Consider the following 12,318-nt stretch of genomic DNA (forward strand, 5'->3'; position numbering starts at 1 on the left):
TGGCCTATTAAAAGGAGAAGTAATATTTTCATTTATTTATTTTTCATTTTTGTACCAAATTCAAATGGTGAAAATATCATTTTTTCAGAAACAGAAGTAGGATACGATTTGATTTCTCTACCGGCGGCATCACAAAAATCCGAATCCACACGTGCCAATTCCTAAGTCTCAACGGTCTTTAACACGCTTCTGCAAAACTTAATTCAGTTCATCTTCCCTTCATTTCCACCCGAGGATTCCTCTCTATTTTCCCGCGAAAAAAAACATCACCTCTCTCTCTGTTTTTCTCTCTCCAGAATGCTCAACCAGTCTGACCAAAACCACCATGAACAACCGCCTCAACAACAACAATAACTGCTAACAAACACAACTCCGCCACCATCACCACCGTAATAAATGTCCAACAATCCGTCATCATCATCACAAAATGAATCAGATGATCAAACCACGACAACATCGACGACAACAGATCAAAATGATACGGAGAAAAAAGACATTACAAAGTCTAAGCTAAGGAAAATTCCACCGATTCCAATTCGACGACCAAACAAAGATGAAACCCTAAATTCAATTTTGGAAAATGGAAGAGGAGGAGGAGGAGGAGGAGGAGGTGAATACGAATCTAGTTTTGATGGTTATTCATCACCTATTGTTGCATCATCTCTTGGACTTAATCATATCAGAACAAGATCTGATGCTTCACCTTTGCCTTCGAGATTCTCAACAACACCTTCTTCAGCACCACCAGTAATACCTTCTTCTTCTGATCATAACAATGTTAGAGATGCTGTTGATGTTAATAAACCTAAATGGACCCTTCCTCGCGACCCAGGTACATGTGGATTTCGTTTCATTTTCATTTTTAATTTTTTTTTTGCGGAATTCAATTAAGAAATTGATTTGATTTGAGGGATTATTAGGTTTTTCATTTTTGGGATTTTTAATGCTTTGGAAATTGTTTTCAACTATGCGTGTGTGTGTGTGCAGTGAAGAAGAGTCTATTGAACACTCAATCGAAATCGTTAAGACTTCCATTTATTCTTAATCCAGCATTGCAGGTAAAATGTTTGTGATTGGGGTTTTTGAGAAATGGTGGTGAGTTTTAGTATAGCTCAATAGATTTTGGTTTATTTACTTTTGTTAGGCTTTGGACACAGCTAAGGAAATTCAATCACCTCGTTTCCAAGCTATATTGCGTGTTACAAGTGGTCGTAGGAAAAGAAATCCTGCTGATGTTAAGAGTTTCTCTCATGAACTTAATTCTAAAGGTGTTCGGCCTTTTCCGTTCTGGAAGTCTCGTGCTTTAGCTCATCCGGAGGTAAATGGAACACTATTTTGTTGAAGCTTAACTATGTTGGGAAGTTTTGTTGTTAATGTTTGTTTATCTGTTTTTCAATATCAACCATGCAGGAGATTATGGCAATTATCAGGACAAAATTTGATCGGTTGAAGGAAGAAGTTAATTCTGATTTAGGTATATTGGCTGGTGATTTGGTTAGCATTCTTGAAAAGAATGCAGATGCACATCCAGAGTGGAGAGAGACTTTGGAAGATTTGTTAGTTGTTGCCCGGAAATGTGCCATGATGTCACCAAGTGAGTTCTGGACGAAGTGCGAAACCATAGTTCAGAATCTAGATGATAAACGTCAAGAACTCCCAATGGGGATCTTGAAACAAGCACATACCAGGATTCTTTTTATCCTCACCCGGTGTACTCGTCTATTACAGTTCCAGAATGAGAACATGTTTGAGGATGAACATATACTTGGTCTACATCAGCTTAGTGATCTTGGGGTTTATCCTGCACAAATGTACGAGGGTGGGTTTCAGGTACCTACGAAAAGCTCATTAGTTGGGAAAGAAGCTAATGAGAAACACCCAAAGAAGCCCCAAGATCATGATGATCAAAAGTGGGGTAGCTCTGAACCAGTGGAGCCTGGTACTGCAAAAAGTGTCGATTCATGCAGAGATCGCATGTCCTCCTGGAAGAAACTTCCATGTGCTGCCGAAAAGAACCAAAGGAAAGATGACGAGATTTGTACCCCATGTAAGGATAAAACGGACTCGGATAAAACTGCACTGGGTATCAGCGACAGTAGCGAAAATGTCAATACCCCAGAATGCCTTCCTGATGCTTCAGATGTCCCTCCAAATGTGAAGAGAGTAACCTGGGGTTTATGGGGAGATCAGCATAGTGTGGCCTATGAGAATTCTATGATCTGCCGAATCTGTGAGGTCGAAATACCAACAGTTCATGTGGAATTTCACTCTAGGATCTGTACAATTGCTGATAGATGTGATTTGAAAGGCTTAACTGTGAATGAGCGGTTGGAAAGGGTTGCTGAAACTCTTGAGAAGATACTGGAAACATGCACACCCAAAGGCTCAGATACTGCAGAAGGAAGTCCTGAAGTTGCTAGAGTATCTACATCTAGTGTGAGTGAAGAGATTGATGGCCTATCTCCTAGGGCAAATTGTTCATCTCATGCGTGTTCCAAAAACTTGGCGGAATATGTTTCAGAAGATCAAAATGCTTTGGTCATGGATGAGCTGAAAGTTTCAACTGGAATGTCTTGCAAGACCCTTTCAGCTGTGATTCCTGATCCCGGTATAGCAGCATCATCAGCAGGAAGCATGACCCCCCGTTCTCCACTTATGACACCACGGACTAGTCAGCTTGACTTGCTATTGGGTGGAAGAAGGTTGATTTCAGAGTGCGAAAACTTTCAGCAGGTATCTTTCTTGACGCATCCTTCTTTAGTACATGATCGTTGTACTCCATTAGCATTCATAAGTGAAGGAATTGGTGTAGTCTGAGATATATTATCTACAAAGCACAAATGTTCTAGATTCTGAGGAAATTAGGGAATTTATGGAGCCATAGAGAAAACTAGTAGCGCGACCTTATCATTAGTAGTTACATTTGACACCTTTAAACTCAGAAATTAAGAATTCAGTTCTCCTTTAACTCAAATAATGTCTCAACAAAAATTGGGAAGAATCAAAGAGGATCGAAGGAAATTTCCTTCTCTGAACCAGTTAGTAATATCACATGATCAGTTTTGAATACACAGTGAATGATGATTTCCTATTTTGACCAACTCGTGTTTGTCCCCAGGAAACATAGTCAAGCCTGAAAATGCTTACTCGGGTCAAAGTTATCTAATCAGCCTCATTTTAGGAAATTGTCTGTCTCAACACCACTAAAACAATCACCATTGAATTGTGATGTATTCTTTGGTTGAAAGAATACCTGCCAAGTTCTAGTAAACCGAAATACATGCTCTCTATTGTGATACAACTTCATCTGAAATTTCATATCCATTTTTATCTGATCGTGACAGATAAACAAGCTATTGGACATTGCTCGTTCTGTTGCCAGTGTGAACAGCACCGATTACAGCACGTTGGCATATTTGGTTGACCGTCTAGAAGACTTAAAATATGCTATCCAGGATAGGAAGGTGGACGCTCTTGTTGTTGAGACGTTTGGAAGACGGATAGAGAAACTATTGCAGTAAGTTAAATTTTTTTACATGCAAAATCTGATCCTCCATAAATTATAAATCACTTATTCGTTACCAGGTTATCCTTGTCTGTTTTAAGAAAATGTATTACACGATGATTTCAGTCAGCATTACTTAAGCAGTGTTTTCTGATGATTTTGATGATAATATTTCTTCTGTATTTCATCTAAAAAGTTTCTCAAACTTTACAGGGAAAAGTATGTACATCTTTGTTCGCAGATAGATGATGAAAAAGTAGATTCATCTAGTTTCACAGTTGATGAAGATAGCTCAGATAGTGTCCGAGGAACCCCTATGAATACAAATGGTAAGGACCGAACATCCATAGAAGATTTCGAAATAATAAAACCAATCAGTCGAGGTGCGTTTGGACGAGTTTTCCTTGCAAGGAAAAGAGCAACTGGTGACCTATTCGCTATTAAGGTATGTTCCATTTAGCTTGAAAGAAGTAAGGTTTTAACAAGTTACTGGTCGAAATCGTACCATTAAGTATATTTCTATGTTTCTCTCTTTCCTTTGAGAGATGATAAAAATAACGAATCACTGAAAGACATTTAATCAAAATTTTTGCTTAAAATGTTTAGCCAATACGTTTCTGAATTAAAAAAGCGTACCTATCTGTATAAACAAAGCACTATATTAAGCAGTAGCTCCTAATGTCACAAAAGCGTAGGAGATGTTCAGGGCTCGTACTTGATTTTAAGTCATTTAGTAGCTGGATATCTTTTAACTGATCCCTAGTCTCTTCAATATGTGGATGGTTCTCTTTTAGGTGCACAAATTCGTAGGAAATTGAAACGACAACTTCATTCAGAATCTCAGATATCTCGTTAATTTAACACATGCTGTCTGTACACTTTCCAGTATTCAGTAGTCTTCTTATATACAATAAATTGAAGACATGTGAAAGTAGTAAATCTTCACTTTCCATCATTAAAATAACTAATAGATTATAAAATTTGTACAGGTTCTGAAAAAGGCTGATATGATTCGTAAAAATGCAGTTGAGAGCATTTTGGCTGAGCGTAACATCCTAATATCAGTTCGCAATCCTTTTGTGGTGAGAAAACCCCCCAAAATTGATCTATTCAGATCTACGTGAAACTTTTTCTCTAATATGTATTATGTATCCTACTATGGACAGGTGCGATTTTTCTACTCCTTCACATGCAGGGAAAATCTGTACTTAGTGATGGAGTACTTGAATGGAGGAGATCTGTACTCCTTGTTGAGAAATTTGGGTTGCCTGGAGGAAGAAATGGCACGTATATACATAGCGGAACTTGTAAGGCATTATATGATTATACCCTCAACTTAACTCCAACTCCTTCCATGCTCTAATTCTTTTCTGCAGTTGTTTAAATATATTTGTATTCACTTCCTTCAGGTTCTTGCACTGGAGTACTTGCATTCCATGAATGTGATTCATAGAGACATAAAGCCAGACAACTTGCTGATTGCACGTGATGGTCATATCAAGGTCAAAATCTTTAGATAACTTGTTTGTTTACGTTACGTGCTTGCTTCTGTACTTTGATGTATGAGTCAAGTTCTTAGATTTGTGTGTGTGTGTGTTCACATAAGACAACAGTTTATGATTACAAATGGCAATGCTGTTCATGTCATTTCAAATATAGTCTAAGAAAGCTAATTCAGATGATTGGATGACACTTTTGAAGGGGCAATCTTCCTCAGCTATCCTCGGATGTTTTGAAGGATAGTTGTCTCCTACTGAATCAGGCTATCTGTTTTTCTCCCATGTATGATTATCCCTATGGCCCTTTAGGCTCTTGACCCTTAATGAAAGATACTGTATGCTTGTATTTACCCTAAAAATAATTTTTATTGTTTGTTGTTTCTTTGCCGTTTCTGATCATTAGAAGGAAAAAAACATTTATACAAGTTTAGAACTATTCTATATATAAAACTTTCACTGTGGAAGCTAAGAAATACTGCTGTTTGTGACTTCTCACAAGTCCTAATCCCTTCTGTTACAGTTGACAGATTTTGGGCTGTCGAAGGTAGGCCTTATCAATAGCACGGATGATCTATCAGGTCCAGCTAACACTTCTCTTGGAGACAATGAACCTAAACACTCAGAACAGCAAACCGCGAAGCGAGAACAACGCCAAAAGCAGTCAGCGGTTGGTACTCCTGATTATTTGGCACCTGAGATACTCCTTGGAATGGGACATGGTTCGTACTTTTTTGGTTTGTTCAGTCAAGCTTTATATTCAACAGAAACCAAAATGTTATAATTTTCTATTGACTTGTTATATTTGTTCATTTTTACCTGGGTCCGTCTAGGCACTACAGCGGATTGGTGGTCTGTAGGTGTTATTCTTTTTGAGCTGCTCGTAGGTGTTCCACCATTTAATGCAGAAACCCCACAGGTAAACATTCTGATCTTAAATTCACATGAAATGCACAAATGATTTTTTTAAAAGCTTGAAAAGATTTTCTTCCACTTTCTAATTGACAATTCTCGATTTCTTATGCTCCGACCTTGAGCTTTCATGTCCTTACTTAATATTGATGAAAGTGTAGAACTTGTTGCAAAAACATTATGGTCTATTGGCTAAAGGATGAGTTCGTTGTAAATACGTGAAACTTATGGTCCCTACCAAATTTCTGAATCAGAAACCCATGCTCTCTGCATTGATAAGAAAAAAAAAAGTGCTCCGCCTCTCTGCCACAGTTTTGGACCAGAAAATTTTGCTGTGCGCCAAGATAAGCAAAATGAAATATTTAAAAAGCTCTTGGAGATTAAATTGTGAATTCTTCTTGTTCCTTTCCCTTGTGACAGCAACTTCGAGTTAACTGCATTATTTTTTTTTCGAAAGTTTCTTGTTTGCTCTATTTTTACCCATTTCCTTAAATGACCTCCTGAACTTAGACCACTTTTTTTTTTTTTTCCTGTTCTGCTCTCGTTTGTGCCAAATCAGTTTATTAAACCCCCTACCAAAACCTTAAAATTGCTGTCAAGGATTATTCTTATTTGAGGAAGGGTGAGAGCTTAGCGGAAAACGAATGCACTCTATGAATGGGATTATGGAATCAATCCTATTTCATTCATGCAGATCAGGAATTGATACTAATTGCTTTTATTCTACTTTGCAGCAAATATTTGATAACATAATGAACAGAGATATACCGTGGCCTTACGTACCCGAGGAAATGAGCCATGAAGCATTTGACTTGATTGACCAGTAAGATTCATGGATCATACATCATATCTTCTTCTTTCTTACCTTTTTCTTACAAGAATCAAGTGTTAAGAATATTATTGTGCTATATAATTCTAAATACAAATTATCGACTCAGATGAGCAAAGAAAGGTCTTTACTGAATATTCAAGACACATTCACAAAATAGCCTAGATTCAGTTTAGCGGAGAACGAATAATACTAATAAATTTTTAGCATAGATGCATGGTTCATCTTATAATATAGACTTAGAAAATCCAAACCTTAGAGACGAGAAGTTTGGAGTGAAATTATAAAGACCAGATCATTCTAAGTTATCTAGGCATCCTGTCTTGTTCAGAACTGTCAATTACAGTATAGGATGCATGTAATGACAGTATTTATTTTTCAGGCTTCTGATTGAAAACCCAGTCCAGAGACTTGGAGCAACGGGAGCTAGAGAGGTAAATTAATCAGTTCTGTAGGTTTTCATTCCCCATTTTATAAGGATAGAATCATAGATGTAGTATGACGAAATAGAACCCACTTATTGCAGGTTAAGAGGCATCCTTTCTTTAAGGACATCAACTGGGATACACTAGCGCGACAGAAGGTGATCTATTATATCTGATGAATTTTTCGACACAATCGTAGAGTTTGCTAGAGTCAATTGGCACCCGTAACTGGTACCCCATTTTGCCAATTGCGGATCCATATAATTCAAAACAGGAAACAGACCCATCGTAAATAACCAGTTTCCATTCTGGGTACTCTGGTTTTCAATAGATGCAAAAGTAGAACTGGCTTATAAAATTTGAGAATTTCTGTTTCGTCATGTTAAACATCTTTACATGTACAAATTACATGTTTAACCCCTCATTGTTCTTTCATCGGTTCCACCGTTCCAGGTACCAAAACCAGAACAGACAAGAATCAAACCGACTTATTGCACAGATTCCCATTTCCATGTATAGTTCAGTAACTGAAGTATTGTCAACCCTAATGTTGAATCTCTTACATATTCCTGCTTGCAGGCTGCCTTTATTCCAGCAGCAGATAGTGCATATGACACAAGTTATTTCACAAGCCGCTACATATGGAGTAATGCTGACGAACACTTGAGTGTTGCAGCTAGTGATTTCGATGACATGACCGAAACATGTAGTGCATCCTGCAGCAGCAGCTCATACAGCAACCAACAGGATGAAGATGTATTACTCCTATAAATTTGTATCTCTTGTACATAGTTTTGGTTTCGAGTTTAATTTCTAACTAACTTATAAATCATATCTTTGAAGCAGGGCGATGAATGTGGTAATCTGGCAGATTTTGGAGGACCCAATCTTCAAGTGAAGTACTCCTTCAGTAATTTTTCTTTCAAGGTAAATATCCCTGACCCATAATAGTTTGTTGCAAACGCCTCAGCTCAAACTCGATAGTGATTAGTAACATGTCTTCTAAACATGTTAACAGTATTTCAGTTTTTACCCAATTTCAGGTTTGGAGTTTGAACAATTGTCTCCAAATGTCCCAAAGTTTCATTCAGTGAACAGGCCTAACAGTCTTATAATTTTTTGTTGTTATTTGAACAGAACTTGTCTCAGCTGGCTTCTATCAACTACGATTTGGTAGTAAAAAATAATCAGGATTCCCCGAAGGCTCCAAACACAACTCACTGAATCAAAAATATCCACTCTCAGTGTTAAGATGACACTGGTACAGCTCAGTGAATCAAACATATCCACTCTCAGTGTTAAGATGACACTGGTACAGTTCAGATTGCGAAAATGAAACGAATGCTCGAGCTGGAAGATCGAGGTGGCACTTTGCTAGTAGTAGGGTTCCTGTAGGCAAGGAGGGACCCTTTTCTGGTAGCAGGGTTCTTGTAGGCTATTGTAGAAAGCTCTCACTCTAAATGTAAACAACCAAGTGAAGTGTTAGAAAGCTGGAAAAAGTTCAGATGCAACTGTTGCTTCCCCTAATTCTCTTATACTTGTATTGAAGCAACACTCATCTGCATTTTTCAAACAGCAACTACTTACATGTATATATTATCCTCACTGGTCAAAAAAGAAATATAGCCTGCTTAGTTGCAAGTTCAAACACAGTTAACTCCATCTCGCAAAAGATTTCTTACCTGGAATACAAGCAATGTAGGCAAGAAAGAAAAATAATTTTGGCTAATAAATTAGATTCAAATCTCATCGAAATCAGGGCCATAGTAATGTCAGATCGTCCGTACTACAACTTCTGTTGATATCATTTTCTTATTGCAACACATACAAGCTTGCTTTACTGTTATAGTGTTAAAAGTTTATGGATGGTCCTATGTCCCTCCATGTTTCTGTTTGGGATATTTTGATTTTGGGTCACAAAAAAATGAACAGAGTTGCTATTGGGTCATGAATTTTTTTTAATTAGAATTTGGGTCACAGGACCATCCTTAACCGTCTTGACAGTCGTGAAAGTTCATAAGAGCCAAATCATTAAATTGTGAAATTAGTTCAAATCTTTCATTTTCAATTTTCTTAAACTTTTTTTTCATTATAATTTATTTTTTTTATGTTATTGGATAAAGAAAATGACATGAACTAGTTGGAAGCCTAACAAGCTAAGCTCCAACGACATACTACTACATTGATTGAACAGGTTGCTGTGTTAGCCTACTAGCGAGCTTCATGGGTAACCTAGCCAAGAGAGCCGAAGCGGATGGAGGTGCTGAGATTGTGTCAGAAAGGGGCAAACTAACTCTACCTTTCATGTTAATTTCTACAATATTACCTTCCATTTTCTTATGTATTTAAAATCCATGTTATAATTAGCTAGCTAAAAATAATAAATATCTTTCATAACATTAAGAAAAATGTCAAAAATTAATTATATGTAACTATCAATGCACCTATTAAGAGAAAATAGCAGATCAAAATCCATATTTTTTTTTCTTTTCTCTTCCCTTCTAAAAAAATCCTAGAGTCTTTTCATCTTGGTCCTTTTGGACCGGATCTGAGTAAGGGATTTCTTTTTCTTTTCTAGTTTTAGATAATAGTTTATTGAATAAGATGTTTCTACATCATTTTTTGTGTCTTTTGACATGTTTCTTCGCCATTTTGGGGCGATTTTTCTTCGTCGTTGTGGGACGAGTTCTTCGATCTTTGATGGATGGTTCGTGGCTTGCTTATCTTAATTCAAAAACATCAACGATTCAATCTACAAGTTTATGGGCAAAATAGTCCTTCATTCCAGGAGCATCTCTTTTCAAGGAAGAATACAATCAAATCAAATGGTCGGAATTATTTCCGGAATATTCCATCATCTCTCCCTTATACATAATCGAAGCGGTTTATTGCTCTTTCTCTTTGCAATCTACTTGTAGTTGATATCCTTATTTGTATTAGGGTTTTGATTATCTTGATGTTTTTTTATGTATTTTGATGTTTTTGTTAATCTTGTAAGCTAACAAGTAATCACTATTTTGATTTGAATGAATTGAAATTTGTTGATTGACCAAAAAAAAAAAAAATGCACCTATTGTTGCCATAATTAATTAAGTCCTAATAAATTAACAGAACTAGTCATAAAAACCCAAGGTAACCAAACTTGTGGTACAAAAATCCCGTTCAAATGTTGGGATCCATTAAAACTCCATCTTAAACAAAATTGATACAAAAACCCAAATTTTTAAAAATTGATACAAAAATCCCAAATTTCAAAATTGGTTTCATCAAATTTTATGATGAAATTCTTTGGGGGTTTTGTGTTACTTTGGTTTTTTGGGGGTATTTGTGTTACTTTTGTTTTGATGGGTTTTTTGTGGATGGATAGTGACACCTTTGGGGTTATAACTCGCGGACCGGCTACAAGCCCTACAACACTCCCCCTTGTGCGGTCCAATAGAACTTCATATGTAGTGTTTCACATTTAGTGCTTCGAATATAGTTCTTCAAATGTCGTCCTCTCCTTGATGACTTGTGCGGAAATCAATTTCCTCGTTAAAACTTTGACAAGAAAAAACCCAGTGGGACAAAACCTTGGTACAACTCTTCACATGTAGTACTTCACATGTTGTCTCGTATTTTACATATAGTTCATCACATGCAATAAGATATTTAAAGATCGCCGAGTCTAAGTTAATTGTCTTCTTGAAACTTCGTCAGGCTAACCCATAGGGGCAAAACCTGAACTAAAGAAAAAGAGTACAATATTAGGTAAACTTAGAACATAGTTGGATGCGTATATGTTGCCTCATTAAAATCTTGACAAGGAAAACCCAGTGGGATAAAACCTTGACGAAGGGAAAGGAGTACAACGTGACAGATGCGAGTAAAGGTGATCTGTTGCAGATGATCACTTTGCTCCGTTGAAGTTGACTAGTTTCTTCACAACTCCTAAGGCAGAAAATATTCATGGGAAATACAATAGCCTTAGCTGGGAAATTACATTCCCGGTGTTTGCTGTTATCTCATTAAAAACCTTGCCGAGTAACAAAACCATGTGGGAAAAAGCAACCTCGGTGAAAGAAAAAAATTCAACACACCATTAGATGCTCCCCCTGATGTCAGATAATTTTCATTAGTTTAATGTAGTCAAAAGAAGTTTATCACACTTTACTTTGGTGACTTGAATGTTTATAAGACCATGTTGTTGATACTGGAAGTTACGTCGCTTAAGAGAATATCACGTTTCATTTATTTGATTCAGATATTTTCAGTAACATCAACGCGATCTCTATGTCTTCAACGTTCAACATACTTGATGTTTTTAGTGTTGTCTCGCTAAAAACCTTGTCGAGTAACAAAACCCTTTGGGAGAAACTGTTCTCGATCGGAGGGAAAGAAGTACAACACAGCTTCAATTTCGAAGTAAAATATGTCGACATCATATCCTTGGATCCTCCCCCTGATGCCAGCATCTCCCCTGATTACTTTCAGAGTTGTTCCAGACAGTTCCTTTAGTCGTGTACTTTTCGAAACTGAATATTGACTTATAGTTTACCATATCTCCCCCCTGATTACTTTCGTTAAAGAAGAGATTATGTTCCTTCATAATCAACAACTTTTGGATTGCACGTTCATTAGCATTCATTTTTATGTCTTTGCAGGGATAAAACAAATTTATGTCTATGGTTACTTTTAAGTACATGATTACATTCACCATACTATTCGAATGACGTTGCGTTGGCGCTGTGTTATATCTGGCTAACAAGTTCCTTGAGGATGTAAAATTAATCGAGTACATTATTATACTAAGTACAACAATGCGTCTATTGTACTTAGATATGGGAATTTCATGTCCCAACACATCTTCTTCATCTTCCTTTAGACGAAATGGTCACTAACTTACATTTGAAGCTCGATCACTCATGGAACTGCTATCAGGATGCATGTCTTTGTTAAATTTCCTGACAACTTTAGACATATGCAAACTGGTGGAATAATATACCACAAGCTCAGTATTCGGTCGAGCTTTCCCCAGACTTTTCATCTCAAATTCGGATTTCAAATATCTTTTAAGGTCTCTTATTACATCAACAGTACCCATCATGTATGTACCATCGACATAGATAGCTACAATTCCAAATCAGGAACTTTCTTGTGAATACGCAAGAA

At 36.9% G+C, this 12,318-nt stretch overlaps 1 protein-coding gene across 2 annotated transcripts; it reads left to right on the forward strand.

Moving 5' to 3' along the window:
* Positions 1 to 213: 213 nt before the first annotated feature.
* On the forward strand, positions 214 to 8,813 carry LOC113275232 (probable serine/threonine protein kinase IRE). 2 transcript variants are annotated; one of them, XM_026524688.1, is made up of 17 exons: positions 214 to 832; positions 988 to 1,058; positions 1,145 to 1,318; positions 1,411 to 2,733; positions 3,345 to 3,517; positions 3,719 to 3,950; positions 4,495 to 4,587; positions 4,672 to 4,812; positions 4,915 to 5,007; positions 5,525 to 5,723; positions 5,835 to 5,920; positions 6,648 to 6,736; positions 7,125 to 7,176; positions 7,269 to 7,325; positions 7,747 to 7,923; positions 8,011 to 8,094; positions 8,305 to 8,813. In XM_026524688.1, exons 1-17 carry the CDS (start codon positions 397 to 399, stop codon positions 8,389 to 8,391), a joined length of 3,567 nt encoding a protein of 1,188 aa, XP_026380473.1. In that variant the 5' UTR covers positions 214 to 396; the 3' UTR covers positions 8,392 to 8,813. The 2 variants fall into 2 exon arrangements, with proteins under 2 accessions (XP_026380473.1, XP_026380474.1); XM_026524689.1 differs by having other exon boundaries at positions 8,014 to 8,094.
* The last annotated feature ends 3,505 nt before the right edge of the window (positions 8,814 to 12,318 follow it).

The sequence above is a fragment of the Papaver somniferum genome, chromosome 4 (assembly GCF_003573695.1).
Source record: "Papaver somniferum cultivar HN1 chromosome 4, ASM357369v1, whole genome shotgun sequence".
Classification (NCBI taxonomy): Eukaryota; Viridiplantae; Streptophyta; class Magnoliopsida; order Ranunculales; family Papaveraceae; genus Papaver; species Papaver somniferum.